The 20,597-nt window shown below is 41.9% G+C and overlaps 2 protein-coding genes and 1 long non-coding RNA gene across 4 annotated transcripts in view; 2 read left to right on the forward strand and 1 right to left on the reverse strand.

Moving 5' to 3' along the window:
- Positions 1–13,538, forward strand: part of LOC144994264 (uncharacterized) — an 83,556-nt gene extending 70,018 nt beyond the window's left edge. The window contains exon 2 of the long non-coding RNA XR_013657717.1: positions 13,443–13,538. This is a non-coding gene — a long non-coding RNA (uncharacterized LOC144994264). The remainder of the gene's footprint in view (positions 1–13,442) is intronic.
- On the forward strand, positions 1,248–13,408 carry flii (FLII actin remodeling protein). The gene is made up of 31 exons (XM_023957713.2): positions 1,248–1,398; positions 2,815–2,925; positions 4,408–4,479; positions 4,558–4,638; positions 4,712–4,959; positions 5,056–5,159; positions 5,234–5,409; positions 5,516–5,673; positions 5,762–5,846; positions 5,941–6,088; positions 6,746–6,876; positions 7,311–7,418; positions 7,499–7,603; positions 7,682–7,861; positions 7,931–8,013; positions 8,101–8,175; positions 8,259–8,342; positions 9,091–9,262; positions 9,333–9,440; positions 9,519–9,710; positions 9,797–9,895; positions 9,971–10,060; positions 10,132–10,271; positions 10,341–10,557; positions 10,640–10,794; positions 11,065–11,125; positions 11,220–11,348; positions 12,160–12,266; positions 12,342–12,447; positions 12,514–12,579; positions 12,654–13,408. The coding sequence occupies exons 1-31, from the start codon at positions 1,336–1,338 to the stop codon at positions 12,786–12,788; spliced, it is 3,789 nt and encodes a 1,262-aa protein (XP_023813481.1). The 5' UTR covers positions 1,248–1,335; the 3' UTR covers positions 12,789–13,408.
- The window catches only part of llgl1 (LLGL scribble cell polarity complex component 1), a 35,987-nt gene continuing 28,837 nt past the window's right edge, over positions 13,448–20,597 (reverse strand). For both annotated transcript variants that reach the window (XM_004071761.4, XM_078951412.1), the window contains exons 21-24: positions 19,127–19,191; positions 18,578–18,707; positions 18,419–18,501; positions 13,448–14,286 (exon numbers count right to left, since the gene is read on the reverse strand). In XM_004071761.4, the coding sequence (XP_004071809.1) occupies positions 18,423–18,501; positions 18,578–18,707; positions 19,127–19,191 (274 nt within the window). In that variant the 3' untranslated portion in view covers positions 13,448–14,286; positions 18,419–18,422. The remainder of the gene's footprint in view (positions 14,287–18,418; positions 18,502–18,577; positions 18,708–19,126; positions 19,192–20,597) is intronic.

The following is a 20,597-nucleotide window of genomic DNA, read 5'->3' on the forward strand; positions in this document are numbered from 1 at the left end:
AAGGCAAAAATGTTGAAATAAAAATAAATATAATCGATACAAAGTTTAGAAATGACTTAATGATAAAAAAAACATGAGAACAAAGGTAACCACAGAGGACAAAACATGGCACTGTATTAATATTTCTCAGACTAAAAAACGAGAATTTTATAATATTACAATATTTAACTCATACTTAGTTTTACTGTGGGAATAATCATGTACTTATTTTTCATTTATCTGCTTTACTTTGCTAGTTTAGTAGCTTCAGTATATATATGTAGCCATTTATGACTTTGGTGGCTACCTGCAACACTGGATAAAACCAAAAATTCTGTTCCTGGATTCTATTTCCAGAGATTATGTGACATTTGGAATCCTTCTGCCAAATACATAAGATCTCTGTTGTGATTTAGTCCTCTGCTTAACAATTTTTTACTATGGAAAAGAAGAGTGCTGAAAAGAAACTTCATTTTCAAATGTTTTTTTTGTTAAACTGGAAATGTGTATAAAATCATTAAAATATATCAAAATACAAATGTGTGAAAACGTATGGGAAATGTCAACAGAATTTCCAAATTCTGTGAATTTAGATATGTGGGGAATGTATACGTGTAGTGATATTTTCTTGTTAGTATGACACTAATGATTACCATAACAATATGTTCTTTAGCTTTTCTCGACTATTTGCTTGATTTAATTTTATTTTCCTTTTAAATTGGAACAGTTTTTAAAATGTTATTAAAGATTAAATTTTACAAGATGTAACCTTAAAAAAGCTCTGCAGTACTAAATTTGGGTTTACTTTGTGTTACCACTATTTGTTGCATTTGTTCTTTCTAGCTGCATTCACTTTATTTATTTGTTTGTTTGTTTTACCATATGTTAAGCTATTATTGTCATGTTTAAGGAAGATGATTTGGAGAATCAGGAATAAAGGGCCGAAACAAATCGGACTTTAATCTTAGAATTTTGAATTTAATCACAGAATTCTGATGGTCTGGTGGTCAGAATTCTGACTTTGATCTAGGAATTCTGAGAAAAAAGTCAGAATTCTAAAAGATTTAAGTCAGATTTATGCTCCTTGGCCCTTTATTTTATTATTATTATTATGACCCGCGGCAGCAGTAATTATTATTTATTTATGACTTATTTTCTATGGCTGTGATCTTTCTGCGTACAACTTTGTGGCTGCAATCAAGTGTGACCTTATAACGACAACGGGGAAAGGGGAGCTCTCCAAATAAACAAAATGCATTTCCTCTCGAGCCAGAAGGGGGCGGTAACAAATCTACAGTCTCTCCCTCCCGACCCAAAATAGTAGAGGTTTGAGCAGTTGACATCAGCGAGTCAGAAATGGCTGCCACCGGAGTTCTTCCCTTCATAAGGGGAGTAGACCTCAGTGGAAATGACTTCAAAGTAAGATTCTTTAAAACTACACTCGCATTATTTATAACTCTAATTTTAGTCATATTAAATGAATCCTAGGCTAAGCTAGTTCCTGTATGAGAATTGTTCACCTATACTATAGCAGGGAAAGTAGCTAAGACACTAGCATAGCTTAACATGATTGCGAACATTGGTTGGGCGTTAGCCTCTTGTTAGAAAAAACACTCCCGTGTGTGTCAGACACCACCCTTTGAGCAGTATGCGGAATTGTATTTAAGGCAGGTATGTTTGTTTAAACAATAAAATAAGAGCCGTAACTCTACAGGAAAACAGTTTTGAGTTGCTAGGGTAGGGCTACAGCACTTGCCACTCATCATCATACATATCACTACTACTCTGCTTGTTTAGTTAGCGTACTTTTGGCTAAGTGTATTATTGCTTAAGACATTCACTTTTGATCTAAATTGTTCAAATGTTTGGGATTAATTTAGAATCTTTTGTTAAAGGTGAATGTTGGCGCTTGTTGGGTTGTTTTGTTAACCCGGTGTTGACATGGCTTTAGTTAGTAAGTTCTGGTTTTCATCGAGTTAGTTTAAGTTAATTTAAACACAGGGGAATTGATCACCTCACCGAACTTTAGACCCGTCACACTCACAGCAGGTTAAGTTTGTATCCAAGCCCCGTTTAGGTTGATTATTATGGGATTGCAACACTGTTGTCAACAGTGTAAACTCAAGTTGTTGCTGTCAATCAGTGATCCTGGACTTAAAAAGAAATACTGAAATGGCAGGCGTTTACTGTTGTCACAAGGAAGACTTAATATTTCCATTTTTATTTAACTCAGTTGGATAATAATAAAAGTTTGACATCATGCTAACTTTTTTTTGAGCCTGACTCACCAGATTCTAAAGGAGTATTGGAACACGTCCGAATTTGCTGGCGAATAATCTTTTTGATGTGTTGTTTTTATTTACCTTTCGGCATATCCCTGCAGGACTCGCCAAAGAAATTCCGCTTTCATTTATTCCCTTCCTGACAGAACCCTCTATTTTAACCGGGCTATGGACTGGCACAGGGAGACCCAGACTTGGGCCCCTTTGTGGCTGCATAGTTAAGGAGCCGCGTTAAGGGTCTTGTCCAAGGACCCACACTGGATGAAACTCATCGCGATCCCTGGTTTCCCATGCGCCAGTCCTACGCGCAGCCAACCGAACCATCCAACCGCTAACTTTTTATTGTGTTAATTTGTTAAATTCAAGGCATTTGTCTGTCTGTAATGTTAGGAAATCCAGATGTCAGCATGTGTCATGCAGCTTCTGTGAAAACACTGCCAATTTTTATCTATCCATCTGTCCGTCCGTCCGTCTCAATGGAGTTATCAGATGTGTGTAAATCTGGAATGATTTTGTTGTGTTGGCAAACAAGTTTCTTTGCCTATCTCCACAGGGGGGTTATTTTCCTGAGCATGTAAAGTGTATGAGCAGCTTACGATGGCTGAAACTGAACCGGACAGGACTTTGTTATCTTCCAGAGGAGCTGGCTTCTCTCCAAAAGTTGGTAAGAAGATTCAAAAGGCTTTTGATGCTCCTCTGAAGTTTTTTTTCTGACCTGTTCAAGCCTCTCACATGTGTGCAGCTGGCAGTGGACTTTCTGTCAATATAAAAAAAGTGTTTTCTTTACACGGTTCGCTGCATATAGCTGATGATCATAGAAATGAAATTTACATTGTGTGAAATCTGAGCTTTAATTTGTCATCTAATGACTCTAATCTGCATTTTAAGAGTAAATTTACACCATATATTTATTAATTTACTTCTGAGGGATTCACATTTCGATAAAGTGCTTTTATTGAGAATGTTTAGAACTATATGTTGTTGATGTAAATTCACTGGATGCTTCATCCACATAGCAGTGAGTCTGGACACGGTGGGACAGTTGTCACACCCCAACAACACCCCAGCGTACAATCTTAAAGACTTAAAGACTGACTCCAATGAAAATTGTGTTTTTAACATGTTCCTGTGGCCATTTTTCATAAAGGATGAGGACATATTAAGAAAATTAGTATCAAAACTGCATTTCTGAGTATTTCTTTATTCACATCGTCATGAATTAGGAGCAGACGAAAAAATGGCATTTGAAGATTGTATTTGTGACGTACAAAAAATATGCAGGGTGGGCCACAAGCTCCCTGCTCTGCTCCATTCTGTTGTATCCACTTGTAGACAAAGAGATCCATCTTTTCCTTGTCCGTGATTATCATAATTGTAAGACGACTGGGAAAAATAGATCACAAGAAGATTGGAGTGGGACTTGAGGCAACTGACTGCAACTAAATGCCGTAATTATTAAGAAATGGCCCGCAACTAGCTCCCTAGCAGAGCGTCAAAGCCCACAGACACAGACGATCTCTGTTGTAATAAATAAGCAACTGTTGTGTTGAAGGGCTTCAAGGCTTTAAAATACATAAACATGACAAAGAAGCCCTTCTAGCTGCCCCAACAGGTACTTAATGTCAACCCATATTAGAAGTTCCCATTAGAATTGCTACTGATAACAACTTCTTTCTAAAATCATTGTAGTTTAGTGTATGACAGCTGTATAACCGGCACATTATATATTTGTCTCAAAGTGGTTTTAAATTGTAATTTGTGATTTTACTCTTAGTGATTACGTTTTGTTGTTGTTTTAATTTGTATTTTTCAGTAAAGATATTTGAATTACTTTGTCTATGAATTGTGTCACAAAAATATGAACTTGTTAAGTTGTACCTTGACTATGTTCATTTCTATTGACTAATAAATGAAATAAGAATTTTAACAGAATCTTCTCTTATGTACTGCATTTATGCATCAGAGTTCAGGTCATTTCCGGTAGTGCTTTAATGTGAAAAGTGAAATATTGTGTTTATGCTCAAACAAACTCGTTTTTAGCCTCAGACTCAATATGGACCAGAAAAGAGGATCAATTCAAGCAGCTGTGATCTTGCTGGATGTGCTAGAGATCAGTGAAAGCTCAGCTTTGTGATTTCTTTTTTAGGAGCATCTTTCAGTGAGTCACAACAGCCTGACTACATTACATGGAGAACTTTCCAGTTTACCGAATCTGCGGGTAAGTGACGCTCAAGCGATGCGGCAGAACGTTTGTGCTTTGACACGATCCTATTAAATCGTTTCATTGTTTGTGCAGGCGGTGGTGGCCAGAGCCAACAACTTGAAGAACTCTGGTGTCCCAGATGACATCTTTCAGCTGGATGACCTTTCTGTACTGGTAAATAATCATCGCACATCCTTGATTTGGGTTTTTTTTGTCTCTCGGTTCTTTTGACCCACCTCTCCTTCAGGATCTGAGCTACAATCAGCTGACGGAGATCCCCAGGGACCTGGAGAACAGCAGGAACATGTTGGTGCTGAATTTGAGTCACAACAGCATCGACGCCATCCCCAATCAGCTGTTCATCAACCTTACCGACCTGCTGTATCTGGACTTGAGCAACAATAAGCTGGACAGCCTGCCCCCACAGATGCGGCGCTTGGTGCACCTGCAGACGCTCATCCTCAATAACAACCCGCTGATGCACGCACAGCTGCGGTAAGCAGACACCAGGGGGCGCTTTTGAACTTTTGCACTGTCATCCAAACATCAACAGAGGATTGGATCATAACTTCTTCCATTGTTTTTGAGCAGTCAACTTCCAGCCATGGTGGCATTACAGACTCTTCATCTGAGGAACACTCAGAGGGTCCAGAGCAACATGCCCACCAGCCTGGAGGGACTGACACAGCTGGCAGGTAAAAACGCACATTTACAAGAGTTTGCAAACATGTTTTTCTTCCTTCTAACTCTGTTTTTGTCTGGACTACAGATGTGGATTTGTCATGTAATGACCTGACCCGGATACCAGAGTGTCTTTATTCTCTGAGCAGTCTGAAGAGACTCAACCTGAGCAGCAACCAGATTTCTGAGCTCTCCCTCTGTATCGACCAGTGGAACCAGCTGGAGACACTCAACCTCAGCCGCAACCAGCTCACCTCGCTGCCCGTAAGCCTGGCAGCCACAGTCCAGCTCCCGACTGTTCCCTCTCTACCTGAAATCTCTGAGGAGTTACGTTGTAGCCTCTGACATCTGTGTTTGTGTCTCCGAACAGTCGGCCATCTGTAAGCTCTCTAAACTGAAGAAGCTGTATATCAATTCCAACAAACTGGACTTTGACGGCGTTCCTCCTGGTGTTGGAAAACTCTCCAGTCTCGTTGAGTTCATGGCTGCTAACAACAACCTGGAGCTCATTCCAGAGGGACTCTGCAGGTGAGGACGAAAGCAGTCAAAGCAGGAGGAAGGCCACAACCTGGAGAAACGTTTCATCTGTTAAGATTGTTGCATTGTCTTATTCTAGGTGTGGTAAGTTAAAGAAGTTGGTGCTGAATAAAAACCGCCTTGTGACATTGCCTGAGACCATCCACTACCTGACCGACTTGGAGGTATAAATGAAAGCTTACAGGTTCCTGCAACAAGCAGAGTGTGTGCAGGCAGGAAGCTCACAATGGAAACATCCATATGGTTTCTTTTCTGTAGGTTCTGGATGTGCGCGAGAACCCCAACCTGGTGATGCCTCCTAAGCCCACGGACAGAGCAGCGGAGTGGTACAACATAGACTTCTCCCTGCAGAACCAGCTCCGCCTGGCCGGGGCTTCGCCCGCCACCGTGGCTGCTGCAGGAGGAGGTGTGTGTAGCTGAAGAACAGCTTTTTTCTTTTCATTTATCTTGAAAATGAGCTTAAAGCTTACAGTCCCTCTCTGATCATCTTTTGTTCTATTTTAAAAGCATTCTCCGTGATCTTTAAATTACAATTGTCATTTTTAGCCCAAATAAAAAAAACTTGTAATTTCTAGGACATAGTTTCTCTCAGAGCGACGGTAGATCATCAGAAATTCATCTGAGTTGAGGTCAGGACTGTCTGTGCGGAACAATCCAGCCTCCCTCACCGTGATCCAAAACTGAGAATGCTGTTTCCGCGCTGTCCCGCTAGCTTAGCAGGGATCTCGTGCTCCGCCCAGCGTATTTTCTACTTAACAAATAACCTTTTATTCAAACAAAATCTTTTCTTCTGCTCCTAATTAATGTTTTAAAAAAAGTAATACTCAGAAATGCTACTTTAATCTTCATCTTCTTTATATGTCAGAAAAATGCCTCAAGAACATGTTAAAAACACCAAAAACACCATTTTCCTCAAAGTGGGTCTTTAGAATCTGAACTTCTAGGTTGTTGTAACCAGTGACTTGAAGCCTAAAGTGTTTTGGAGAAAACAAACCGCAACACTTGGAATGTCAGTTGTCTTCTTGACGAACTGTCAGCTTGAAACGAACACATTTGTGCCCAGGAGCTAACTCCAGAGATCACTTGGCAAGAAAGATGAGGCTGAGGAGGAGGAAGGACTGCTCTCAGGATGATCAGGCAAAGCAGGTTCTGAAAGGCATGAGCGACGTCGCGCAGGAGAAGAAAACCATGGAGGTAAAGAGATTTGAAACACTCCTTCCTTCAGATGGAGCCCTGATGAGAGCATTTCTTACATTTTTTCAGTGACAGTGATGGAATGATGACAAACTGAGCTCAGAATCTCAGTTTTAATTACTCTGAATGTTTAGGAAGCTGCTGATGTCTCTGGGACTCGGCTCTCTTTTATCCATTCTGGGAATTTGATCCTGGATATTTGAGGCTTTTAATTCTTCTTCTAAGCTGCACACCCAGATCAACCTATTTTCCATTTTTTTACAACTTAGAAAACTAAAAATCCAACCCAGCTTTTCAGCTTTAAAAATGAAAGGTGTTTTGTTTTTCTTTTAGCAATTTCCTGTCAAATGTAGATCAGTCCCAATCCGAGTTGATCTGTTATTATTCATAGACGGCCATGAATTTAGAAAAACCCAAATGTGATGCGTCTGCAGGAGAACGGCGATCCGAAGTACGGTGACCTGAAAACTCGGCGTTGGGACAAAAGTCTGGAAAAGCCCCAGCTGGATTATTCCGAGTTCTTTTTGGAGGACGTGGGGCAGGTGAGTTATCAGTGACCTCGGCTCAGGACGCAAATCTGGAAGAGCGGTTTACCTAAAACAACCTGCGTCCCCTACCGCAGGTTCCCGGTGTGTCCGTGTGGCAGATAGAAAACTTTATTCCGGTACAAGTGGATGAAGCTTTTCATGGCAAATTCTACGAGGCGGACTGCTACATCATCCTGAAGGTGAAGCTTCAGATTACAGCGATTGAGTCGGGACAAAGAGGTTCTCACAGTCCTCTGTTCTCCTCCTGTACCTTTCAGACATTCCTGGACGACAACGGAGCTTTGAACTGGCACATCTTCTACTGGATCGGGCAGGAGGCCACGCTAGACAAGAAAGCCGGCTCCGCCATTCACGCCGTCAACCTCAGGAACTTCTTGGGGGCGGAGTGCAGAACGATCCGGGAGGAGATGGGAGAGGAGAGCGAGGAGTTCAGCGCTGTATGTAGAAGCAGACACGAGCAGAAAAGTCCTCCAGACGCCCGTCTGAGCCGCTGTTTCTCTCTGCAGGTTTTCAACCAAGACATCTCTTACATCGAGGGAGGAACTTCAAGTGGATTTTACACTGTTGAGGACACAAATTATCCTCTGAGGTGAAGCTCCAGCAGAATTACATCTGCTTTCGGATTTTTATCCTCTAACCTTTCAAAGGTTTATTATTTTTGTCTGTTGTTTCTCAGATTATACAGAGTCTATGGCAAGAAAAACATCCGTCTGGAGTCTGTGCCGGTGAAGGGCTCCTCCCTGGACCCTCGGTGAATCATTTACCCCTTTGGTTTTTGTCGTTTTTATGGATTACCAGCATCTAATCCTTGTCGTTTGTTTCTGTTTTTGGTAGTTTTGTGTTCCTGTTGGATTCTGAGCTGGAAATCTTCATCTGGAGAGGAGCTAATGCTACGCTCAGCAGCACCACCAAAGCCAGGTGCAGAACCTGTTGGATCAGCTTCACCTGCAGTTCCTGACAAAAGACTTTTTAATATTTTATATTCAAAGAAGAATCCATTTAAATACCCACTCTGATCATCTTTTGAACTATTATAAAAAGCCTCCTCAGTGGACTTTTAAATAACCTGTGTTTTTTTCTAGGGTATGGTTGCTGCAGTAGTTGGTTATAAATTCACCTCTGAGTTATGGGAGGGACTGTTGGAGCTGAGTTAGCCCACCCCCACTTCCTGTCACCGATTTGTAACATTAGCGCTGCAACAAAAATGTTGAGAAATTTTGGAGCGATCCAGCTTTGCTCAGACAAGGAAACAGATGATGTTAAATCGTCTGCAAGTGAATGCATCAGTTGCAGCTGAGCAGGGAGCTTGTCGTCTTCCCAAAACATGCGTCACAAATAAGCTCTTTCAAACGGCATCTTTTCATCTGCTCTCGATTCACAATGATTTAAATACAGAAATACTCAGAAATTCAGTTTTAATCGTAATTTGTCCTCCATCAAAAAAATGCTACGAGAAACATGTTAAAATCACCATTTCTATCTGCATTGCTCTTTAAATTGTGAATTTCTAGTCTAAAACTAGTTTTTGGGTTTTGAAAAACGATAGAAAGAACTTAAATAAATCAATTTATGAATGTTTTAATTCAAAACTAACAGTTAAATGTCCATCAAATCAGGGTTACAGAGTATATTGATCGAATCCTCTTTGTTCTGTCATCATCTGCAGATTATTTGCTGAGAAGATCAACAAGAACGAGCGCAAAGGAAAGGCTGAGATCCTAACCGTCACGCAGAGCCAGGAGCCTCCCGAATTCTGGGAGCTTCTTGGAGGACAACCAGAGGAGATCAAGAAACACGTCCCAGACAACTTCTCTCCTGTTCGGCCCAAACTATACAAAGTAAATCTATTGGAATGTTCTGCTGTAGCCTTTGGGCTTCTTTTCGGTTCATGGTTTACCTCTCTCGTAGGTGGGTTTAGGGCTCGGTTACCTGGAGCTTCCCCAGATTAACTACAAACTGTCTGTGGAACACAAAGATCACAAGGTCAAACTGGACACGCTGCCAGAGCTCCGGCTGGTATGTTTAAGGACTCACAAACAGCGTGGTAAAGTATGGCATGGCCTCTGACGTGTCGTTTCTTGCTGGTCGTTTTAGCTTCAGTCTCTGCTGGACACCAAATGCGTTTACATCCTGGACTGCTGGTCGGACGTCTTCATCTGGATCGGGAGGAAGTCCCCACGTCTAGTCAGAGCTGCAGCTCTGAAACTGGGTCAGGAGATCTGCTCCATGCTGCACCGGCCCAAACACGCCAGTGTGACGCGCAACCTGGAGGGCACAGAAAGCCAGGTGATGCGGCCGCAAAAGCCCAGCATTTCCGACCCACGCCGCCCGCGTCTGTGTGTTAACATGCTGTGGCGTCTGCTCCCCCTCAGGTCTTCAAATCCAAGTTTAAGAACTGGGACGACGTCCTGAAGGTGGACTACACCCGAGCTGCAGAGACTGTGCAGCAGAACGACAACCTGCAGGGAAAAGTGGGTGGATGCACACACATGGCAGCGTTTGCAGGGCTGCACAAGTCTGACTGTTCGGTTCTGTGACTCAAACAGGTGAAGAAAGACGCTGAGCAGAAAGACCAGATGAAAGCAGACCTGACTGCGCTCTTCCTCCCCAGACAGCCCCCCATGGCGCTGTCAGAGGTAACGTTGCCATGCCGACGCTGATCCTCACACACGTCTAGGTGGAGCTAACAGTTGCGCTCTCATTCCAGGCCGAGCAGCTGATGGAGGAGTGGAACGAGGATCTGGACGGGATGGAGGGATTTGTGTTGGAGGGAAAGAAATTTGCTCGCCTGCCTGAGGAAGAGTTTGGACACTTCTTCACTCAGGACTGCTACGTCTTCCTCTGCAGGTACTCCTGAAGGTGACGGCATCTCTGAGCAAGTACAGCAGCAGAGATGACAGCAGCGTGTTGTTTCAGGTACTGGGTTCCAGTGGAGTATGAGGAAGAGGAGAAGGACAAGAAGGAGGGTGGAGGAGGAGGCGCAGATGAAGAGGAGGAGGAGAAGCAGCCTGAGGAGGACTTTCAGTGTGTAGTGTATTTCTGGCAGGGCAGGCAGGCGTCCAACATGGGCTGGCTCACCTTCACCTTCTCCCTGCAGAAGAAGTTTGAGAGTCTCTTCCCTGGAAAACTGAAGGTGCGTGTTCTCACTGGGGTTCAAACTGCTGACCTTCGTCCCGCTTCAGATTTGAACTGACGTGTGACTTTTTGCTATTCAGGTGGTGCGGATGACCCAGCAGCAGGAGAACCTCAAGTTCTTGTCCCACTTCAAGAGGAAGTTCATCATCCACAAAGGGAAGAGGAAGCAGGACAATGACAGCGTCCAGCCTTCCCTCTACCACATCCGCACCAACGGCAGCGCGCTCTGCACCAGGTTTGCTGCTCTCTCCTGAAGAAAACAGGAAGTTCAGGGGGAACTCTGAGGGCAAACGCTTCAGACACCTTCAGAATAAAATTTAAAAGAATTGATCTAAAACCCTAAACATTTTAAAACTAATTCAGTAAATATGATTTTTTTCTTTTAAGTATAACTTTGATAGTTTTTGGTCAGTGATAGACTGTTATTGTTCCATGCACTGCAGGTGACAAACTTCCTCCTTTCAAAATAAAAGCTAAACTCTTTCTTCTTGCCTTCTGCCACCAGGACCATCCAGATCGGGACGGATTCTGGCAACCTCAACTCAGAGTTCTGCTTCATCCTGAAGGTGCAGACGTTCGTTTTGTGGTGATGCTGATGAGCGTTGAGCAGCAGGTCACCAGAAAAGACTAACCCCTCCTCCCCCCACACGTTCTTTGCAGGTCCCGTTCGAGAGCACGGACAACCAGGGCATCGTCTACACGTGGGTGGGCAGAGCTGCCGACCCGGACGAGGCCAAACTGGCCGAGGACATCATGAACAGCATGTTTGACGAGACCTACAGCAAACAGGTTCTCACCACATTCTAACCATTGACTGTATATAAAAACTGGACCGGCTGAGTGGGATGTCATCCATAAAAAAAGGCTTACCCCAGCCAATTGAAATCAATTCGGTTGCCATTTTTTCACGATACGGACACTTCCATGCAGTGATTGGTCTGAGACTGTCCTAGTCAACATTTCTATGACAACCACTCTTGCTAATCAGGACTGAGCTTGTTGGAAGGCTACACCTCTACCACTTGAAAGCGGGCTATACAAAAACATTACACGTCAAACGTTTCGAATGTTTCGAATGTTACTGCAAGTAATGTGGTTTTATGTCTTTTGCAAGTTTCTGAAGTCACTCTGGATATGAAAGTCACAGCAGCCAAAAAATGCTCAATGAGGAAGAAAAATCATAAGTCACACTTCCAGCAAAACTATCCCAAACTGAGATTTATACTCTGAAAAATATGGTAATGGCTGTTTATTTTTAAATAAAAGTCTATGGGATTTTGGCTTCTTGGAACCAGCGTGTACCTCCTGTTTTAAAACGCATGGGGGGGGGGGTCACTCAGTCCACCTCTCATATGCAGTCAATGGTCTGATGCTGATGTCACAACTTATTCTAGTCTTTAAGCTTTTCTGTGAATTTTAAGTTTAATGTTTTACTAAATGTGTTGGAATTTACAAATATTTCTCAACAGTTTTAGTTTTTTAATAACAAAGAGATGAGACTTTATTCATCTAAACCTTTAGTTATCTGAAAAAATTCATCTTTATTTTAACCCTTTTTAACAAAGTGGTCATTTTAGTTACCTGTCATCTTGTTCTCCAGGTGATTAACGAGGGGGAGGAGCCAGAAAACTTTTTCTGGGTCGGGATTGGTTCTCAGAAGCCGTACGACGAAGACGCAGAGTACATGAAGCACGCCAGACTCTTCAGGTCTGACGACCATCTCTTTATGTCCTCTCCTGAAATGACGGCAGAAGCTCTGATGTTGCTCCTCTGCTCCCTCAGGTGCTCCAATGAGAAGGGTTACTTCTCTGTGTCGGAGAAATGCTCCGACTTCTGTCAGGACGACCTGGCCGACGATGACATCATGCTGCTGGATAACGGCAAAGAGGTAAAGAGGCGTTGATCACGTTTGGTTGCTCAGCAACATCGTTTCTCATTTCTTTGTATCTGTCAGGTGTACATGTGGGTGGGCACGCAGACCAGCCAGGTGGAGATCAAACTCAGCCTCAAAGCCTGTCAGGTGAGTGGGAAGCCGTGGCCGCGTCCTCCAGAAATGAAGCTCTCGGTAACAGATGGCCTCCTCTTCCTCGCCAGGTTTACATCCAGCACATGCGCTCCAAAGAAGCCGAGCAGCCGAGGAAGCTGCGCCTGGTGAGGAAGGGAAACGAGCCGCACTGCTTCACCCGCTGCTTTCATGCCTGGGGACCCTTCAAAACTCCGCTTTCTTAGACCCCACGCTCTCAACCCCCACAGCCTGCCGTGGTGCACCTGAGAATGCCCCGCCCCCTTTGCTCACCTGCTTGACAGTTTAAGACGGAATCCGAATGTTCCTTTATATTTTTCTAAACAAGCCAAATCCCAGGGGAGTAAACAAGGGAACCTTCAGACATATCCTCCCCCCGTTCTGCTGCTTTATCTGGCCTCCTGCTGCTAATCTACACATTCTATCGTGGAAGAGTCCAAGTGTTTTCTGAAGAATGTCAATTTTTCTTTTTTGAGGAATGTGTAAAATGCTTCAACCATAAAAACACACAAAATGTCATCACCGTCACCCAACAAAGTAACGCTGATTTGGCCAAAGAAGCTGTGCAATCATCGTGGGAGACGCTTTTTCTTCTCAGTTACAGAGGAGCTAAATGTTGCTATAGTAACTTTCACTTTAAAAATGGGAGATTGTTTAATCATGTGACCTTTGGGGGGGTCAGATCCAAGCAAAATATCAGTTTTCCTTTTTTTTGTGGGCAGAGTTCGCATCCAGCACGGGATTGTGCCACTGAATATGCTTCTGATGCCACCTGCAGATGCTTTATTTATGTATTTTATATAAGAATAAAGGTTTTCACAAAGTTTCTCATCTGTTTTTTTGAGTCACAAAAGATTAAGTCTGATTATCAGAGTAAATAAACTTTATTGATGGTTAATGACACTAATCTGATCAAACATGTCTCAGTTAATCGTGTTAAAAATAAATCAATATGATTCCTATCTGCTGAGCTAACATTAGCCACATTGTTCAAACTTTTTCCTGAGTCTCCTCTGAAGATTGGAGGAGACATCTGCAGTTTAATCCTATTTCTTTTAACCAACTTTGCAGAAGATGATTTAAAAACAAACTTTATTATCAGTCCATCAGCAGAAACTAGTTCTGTACCGGTTCATCCCCATTTTCCCAGCAGTAGGCAATTGATGCCTTTTTGTTTACATGAGATGAGCTGGTGTGTAAAGGAATTATTAAAAAAAAAAAAACCTTTCCTTCTTATTCTCAATAAAATATTTCTCTCTGAAAATGACCATACAAAACAAACAGACTTTTACAAAATACTTGCATTTCTCATTTTGAAGGCAGGAGTCCAGATGCTCCAACATCCCGTGCTCGCACTTTCAAAACACTTCATATAGCTTTCTTCAATGTAACAGTGCTCCCTTTCTGTCCCATTTCAAGAAAAAAAGTTATTCACGGGATTATGTGGTGAAGAAGAGCTGGTCGCATCCTCTAGTGTGCAACAAAAAAAAAAAAACGATGAAGCCCAACAGCGCATCAGTCCCAGTGCTGCAGAAACCTGTTGCTCTGTGCTGGAGGAGCTTCCAGGGAAGTTCTTCACACAGCTGAAGAATTCACACCAGCGTTCCAGGCTGAGTGACGACTGTGGGCTTCCTGGTGGACTGATGGGAGATGTTTGTGGTCCAGCACTCAGATCCAGTCCATCAAAACCACGAGAGCCAAACCCTGAAGGACAAGAAACAAGAAAGACAGTCAAGAAATAAACTAACCAGTAAAAACACATTCAAGTCATCTGAGAGCTAAACCTATGCATAAACTGAACACAAAACCACTAATAATGATGTATTACATATTATATTTATATTAAATTACATGAAATATGTTTTAAATCAAAGAAAGTAAAACCATACCAGAGATCGTAATACTAATCACCTTAAATTACATCTGTTCTAATGCTGCTTTTATTCTGAAATTCAAATTCAATTTTTTTAATTTGAATCTAGAAAAATAAAAAAAGGTTGACCAAAGTGTTGTCTGCACAAATCAGAATAAGAGAAAACTAATAATGATCAACGTTTAGTAGCTAAAAATTGCTATACATAAAAATCATTATTTTTTGTTATCGTTTCTGTTGATTAAGCTGTGTTGTTAAGAAATGTTTCCTTTATTTTCACTTTTGTAATTTGCATGTTGGATATTAATTCATTAAAAAATTTTTAAACCGGATTACAATAAAATAAACATAATGAATGAAAATTAACAAAATTTAAATCGACACTAAAACGAACACAAAGACGTTTTTAAACTCACACTAAATAAAATAACCATTCTGCTGACCTTTGACTTCAAAAGCAAGACAGCATAATAAAGCGAATTAAGGTCATAATATTAAGACAAAACAACAAAGACCCTTAAAATCTTCACACTGAGTAATTTAAAAAAACACCTAACAGGTTAGTAAAGTTGAGTTGATCGAACCTAAAGATGAATTACTGTAATTTTCGGATTATATACCGCTACTTTTGTCACACGCTTTCAACCCTGCGGCTTATTCAACGAAGCGGCTAATTTTATGCAATTTTTCTAACGGCCGCTAGGGGCGCTCGATGAGAAAAGGTAAGCGTGGGACTGGGGGAATGCATTTTTAATGCAGTGTTTTTCAACCAGTGTGCCGCGGCACACTAGTGTGCCGTGGGAGATGGTCAAGTGTGCCGTGGGAAATTGTCCTCATCTAAACTGATCTAAAAACATTTCCCATATCCAGGATTTCAGCTCTCTGTTCATCCAAACAGGCCCTGATAAAACACTGAGGAGTTAGGAATATAAAAGATCGTAAAATACTTTTTCTTTGCGTTTATTTTATTTTATTAAAGACATTTTGATAAGAATGACAGTACCGCGATTCAGCTGCAGCTTTGGCTGTATTTTGGAAAAGTCCCGCCCCTTTAACTGTCTCCACCAATCATTCTTGGGGGGCTTAATCACGTCATCAGTCTGACCAATCAGAAGTGGTTAAAGTCTTCACTTCCTTGTCCCGATTTAGCTCGTAAAGTCGCTCAGTTCTAACAAAAATACCAGCTAAAGCTCGTCTTTAGCGGTGTAACTATCCACAGAATCCCGTATCAGACCGTGGAACAAGTGAACAAAACAATGAAGCTCAGAGACGCGATCTCCGGCCGTTTTATGCACTACATCTCCCATGTTGCATTGGGTTGTGAGAGTGACAGCGCACAAGGAGATCTGTTGTTAAACGTTTTGAAACCAATGAACACACTTCAAACTGTTTTTAAATCTTCTAACTTAACTTTTATTGCATCTTTTAGAAAAAAAACAGCTGCAGTTTCCAGCTTTTTCTACCACAATTATCTCAAAAATGCATGTGAGATTGTGGAGGGGCTGTAGATCATTACAGACCATGAGTTCCATCTTGTTTTTTTTTAATTTTTGGATGCTGGTGTGCCGCGGGATTTTTTTTAAGGTTAAAGTGTGCCGTGGCTCAGAAAAGGTTGAAAAACACTGTTTAATGTAAACTCCCGCTTTGAGAATGAATAGCACGAAGGAAATCCCAAGTGAACAGCAGATGGTTCTAGCTGTCTGTCATCTGAGCTGTCACTCTGACTGTAACGGAAAGGTAGCCATGAACCATACAACTCTTGATTCCAATCAGTCTCAGGAGGAGGATATGAGCGATGCTGAATGTGTACTCCCATTTCCAGCAACAAGTCCATTTATTTTAACACACCCACAAGCAGCCAAACAGCATGGATGTCACTTCTGCTCTTAGACCCCTCAGTCATGGTGCAATAAAAAGAAACAGCCATGCTCAGCCTTACTTTGGCCGCATCCCACGATCCCTTGCTGCTATTAGACCCAACGTGCACCTGACCGCCACTACAATATGATGCAGCTTTCAAGTTAAAAGCAATCGTTAAAAGCAGTGTGAAAAAATCCACCATCACCAACGGGTTTGGAAAAGCTGGTCTGCTGCGCGACGGAGAGAACAGCACCAGCTCAGGAGTGAATTTGCCTCAGGGTGAGCATGACAACTACAACGGAGAGACTGGGAGAGTGTGTGGCCAGGAATGTTTGACACAATTCCAATCCCACACTGAGGAGGAAGACTTCCATGGTTTCAGTGCACAGGAGGAAGATGAAGAAAGCTCTCAGTGACTTTTACGTTCATGTTGTTTTACCACCCCTGTTACTACCATATTGCTGCAGTGTTACTGCCATGTCACAGGTACTGTTTGGAAAGAAAAGCTCTGGTATCATATGGTCTCATAAAAAATTTGAAAACTCTTTCTGTGTACTGTCTTTCTTAGTAAATATATCAAGTGTTGAACCTTTCCTGCGATTAATTTTTTTCCTTTCTTTCCTTGATCTTCCTTTGGGGTTCACTTCCCCGTTTGGACCCTCAGAGCCTCCAAAGTGGGTTAATAAAGAATCATTAATCTTCTTCTGGGGGAAACCTTCATTTATTACAGCTCTCTTTCCCTCTGTATAACAAACATAAACACACACCCCAACACACTTTCGCTGCTCTTTTTCTAACCCCCTCTTCCACTGCACACATGCTCTCCCCTCCTTCCGCTGCAGCTCCCTCCTCCTTCTTACATACATGCACGGTTTCAGCACATTCACATCCTCAATCTACAACAGTGTGGGGTTTAGCCCCGCCTTTAGCCCCTAAGACTCATGGGAAGTGGGGAATCGTGGGTGTAAAGTTCCTCGCCATGACTGAGGTAGCTGTGAGCTGAAGTGACCTCCATGCTGTTTGGCTTTTTGTGTGTTTATATAAATAGGCTATAATGCCGGAAAGAAGAATATTCAATCTGTGTTTGCGTCTCTCTCTCTGAGTGAGTGTGTATAAAATAGTTTACCATCTTAAAATGCAAAGGCTTGTAATCAGGTGGGCTCTATAACCCGTAATTTAAGGTAGTTGAAAGAAGGAATTAACATTCATAAATGAAATTCAAGTAAGATGGATTTATTGTTAGTTTTCTGTTTATTATTTTATACTTGACTTTTATATGACTGCCCGATCTATTACACAGACTCTTTAAAAAAAATTGAATATCATGAAAAAGAACCATACCAACTTCCATAACTCCATTCAAAAAAGGAGAAAAAAAGATTTTTCCAAAATTAGAACCCCAGTTTAAATTAAATTAAACAAATACTTAAAGTGAATGAATCCATAGAATCAATGTTCTATAAAAGTTTTGTTTATTAAATAAAATTATGAAATTGAATACACTTTACCATGTTTTTTTTTTTAAAGGATGTGCATTAGGAAAAAAATGTTTGCGGAATCCCACCTCCCTTTAACATTTTCAGTAAATTTTTGTCTTGTGACACTAAACACTTTTCTTTTTTAAAATTAAATTAAATTACCTTTTTTCCGACAACTGTGTTCAAGCTGTTTTCTGACTGCACTTTACATCCTCACCACTAGAGGGCAGCACATGTTCAGAAGAAGTGATTACTCATCAACTTCAGATTTTCCTGCTTCAGAGAATATGACACCTTAAGCGTTTTAGAGCCAAAGGACTTTTACATCATAGGACTGACCCAAATGTGTGTAGCTACAGTTTGTACTGCAAGTTCAGAGGTTAGTTTAGAGAACTAGTTATGTTTGCAACAGCTAAACAAACAATTTGTGGTGTTTTGTTCAGATCTGTCTGTCAGTCTGGAAGAGAGGGAGTTGTGGATTGAGATGAGGCTCTGTTATTGGAATGCAGATCTCAGACTGAACAGCTCTTTGAAGTTTACTCACTCTGGAGGAGCTCTATTGAAAACAGGTGTGTCTGTGTGTGTGTCTGTAAAATCCCGGCTCGTTTCTGTTGGCCTCTCTCACCCGCTCAGTTGATGAGGATGTCGGGTGAGCGTCCCTCTTCGTCTTTCATGTTCCTCAGGTTGTTTTCCTCCTCCTCCACCGTGCTGGGGGGGGGGCGACACACAAAAGTGACTTCTCGTGGTGGATGGCTGCGATGGCTTCCAAACGGTGAGTGCTTACGTGAGGAAGTCCCTGACGTCCTCCACCGTCAGCTCTCCAGTCGAGTCTAAGGTGAGGTCAGCACAGCTGAGGGGGGAGTCCAGTGGGGTGTCCAGGAGGGGGGAGGACAGCGTGCTCCGAGGGACGTCCGCTTTCCCCATCAGAGAAGAAAAATATAAAAAATACATTTTTACACAATTCCTCCCATGCTAGATACATAAATGTATGGCACCACTCCTCCACTAAACCAGATTAAGATCATTCCTTATCCTGGTTTTCCTGGACACCAAAGCTCCACCTTCTGACTTATTTTCAGGAAAACAACAAAAACACTCCCAGCTCTGCATGGAAGGTCCTGCTAAACCAAGTGCCACAAGAAAGCATGGCTGGTTTCCATGACAACCACAGCTCCCTGCAAGCTAAAAATGGGGAGCTGGACTGGAGAAGCAATGGGGGCATGCTGAATGGTTACCATGGAGACCAGTGCAGGGGTCGGTTAGGGGGTTTGGAGAGCAATGAAGAGACAAAACAGATGAAGAGGAGAAGAAGTGAAGGAGCTCCCAAACGCACCTTCAGCCTGACCCATCAGGCTTTTGTGGGTTCCATTGGCCTGCGTCTGCGGCGGCGTTCCGTCACTGTGAAGACACACAAACGCTTTACTAATGGTGTTCCAAAGTGGCTGCTACACCACGAGGATCCACAAACGCAGAGTTCGAGCGTAATGGGACAGAAAAACCGCTCAATAACAAAATGTTCCAAATTCAAAGCAGAAAGAAGGATGCATTCCCAAAAGAGATCCTTTCATAGGAAAAAATAAACAGCTTTTTTCTGATAATGGAGGACAAATATGAAAAAAAAAAAGCTAAAATTGAGTTTGAGTATTTCTTTATTCAAATTGTTGGAGCAGACGAAAAAACAGTGTGTAAAAGAATTTCTCCTCTGATGCATGCGAGTCCTTTTTAAGATCCTTATTCTTTTTCCACTGCTTCCATCACCCATTCACATCCATTTCATATCAACTCCTGAACAAATTCTAGAAAACAGAACTATCTAATTTTGATAGGCTATGATGAACCTAATCCCAGTGAAATCTTCCACAGAACGTGACTAGTATCACTAAAGCTGGATTGGAATTCCTTCCTTCCACTACTTCTTAATTCCTAAAAGACTATATAGTGTGGGCAGTGGTGGGCCGTCAGGGTCTTCTGAGGCCTAAAAAAATATCTGAATCATGTGTTAATTAGATTTGTCCATGCATACTCATTAAATCCTTAAAAAAATGGTCTGTCTGATCTCTTTTATTGTGTTTATGATGGTTATGCTGCTTCCAAACAGATGTATTTTCATATTGGAGCATTTAACCAATCACATTTCAGCTGTCCTTTGTTGCCAAGCAGGGTCACTTTCTGCTGGCCTAATGCAAAATCAATGTAGGACATTAATTTCCTTCAACCAATCAGATTTTGAGTTCATGTTCAGCAGGGCCTTCTAGCAGCCTTAGGCAACGTCATACAGCCTTGCCCAGTTTGACACAGAGTCACGGAGAACTTTTTGATCCGTCTCAGTTAAAAACAGAGCTGACTGTAATGTACGCCATGGATGATTTTGCAGGAACATCTCCCACTGATCTCCTTGACTTCCTACATCAGAAAAATCGGAGTGAGATCATGAAGCAGCTGTAAAGATTTGTGCGTCTGTCGAGCTGACATTTTCAGCTCTAAAGCGAATTAAAACCTAAGCAGAAACACAACTGGACAGACGCAGCTCTCAGCACTGGCCTTGATGGCGATAGAGAAGGAGTTCTTGACGGAACTGATGCGCGATAATCTAAATGCAGGGTGATCGAACTGTTTTTGAGGAGAGGAGGATGGATTTTTCGATGAGTTAAATGATAAATATCCAAATATATAATATTCCAAATTTATGTCATTGTTTTCAATGTTTTTTGCTGGCTGTAGTTGAATAACGAGATTTGTTTACTGTTTTGTTTATTCAGTTTATTTAGAGGCATTTATTGTGGCAACAGGAATTTTCAATATGC

The sequence above is a fragment of the Oryzias latipes genome, chromosome 8, assembly GCF_053564925.1.
Source record: "Oryzias latipes strain Hd-rR chromosome 8, Olatipes_Hd-rR_3.1".
In the NCBI taxonomy this organism is placed as follows: domain Eukaryota; kingdom Metazoa; phylum Chordata; class Actinopteri; order Beloniformes; family Adrianichthyidae; genus Oryzias; species Oryzias latipes.

Coding starts and splice junctions, on each gene's coding strand:
- flii (XM_023957713.2), top strand. CDS start 1,336: ATGGCTGCCACCGGAGTTCTTCCCTTCATAAGGGGAGTAGACCTCAGT. Junction 7,862..7,930: donor AGAGCGAGGAGTTCAGCGCT/GTATGTAGAAGC, acceptor TTCTCTCTGCAG/GTTTTCAACCAAGACATCTC. Junction 10,061..10,131: donor CCCCCATGGCGCTGTCAGAG/GTAACGTTGCCA, acceptor CTCTCATTCCAG/GCCGAGCAGCTGATGGAGGA.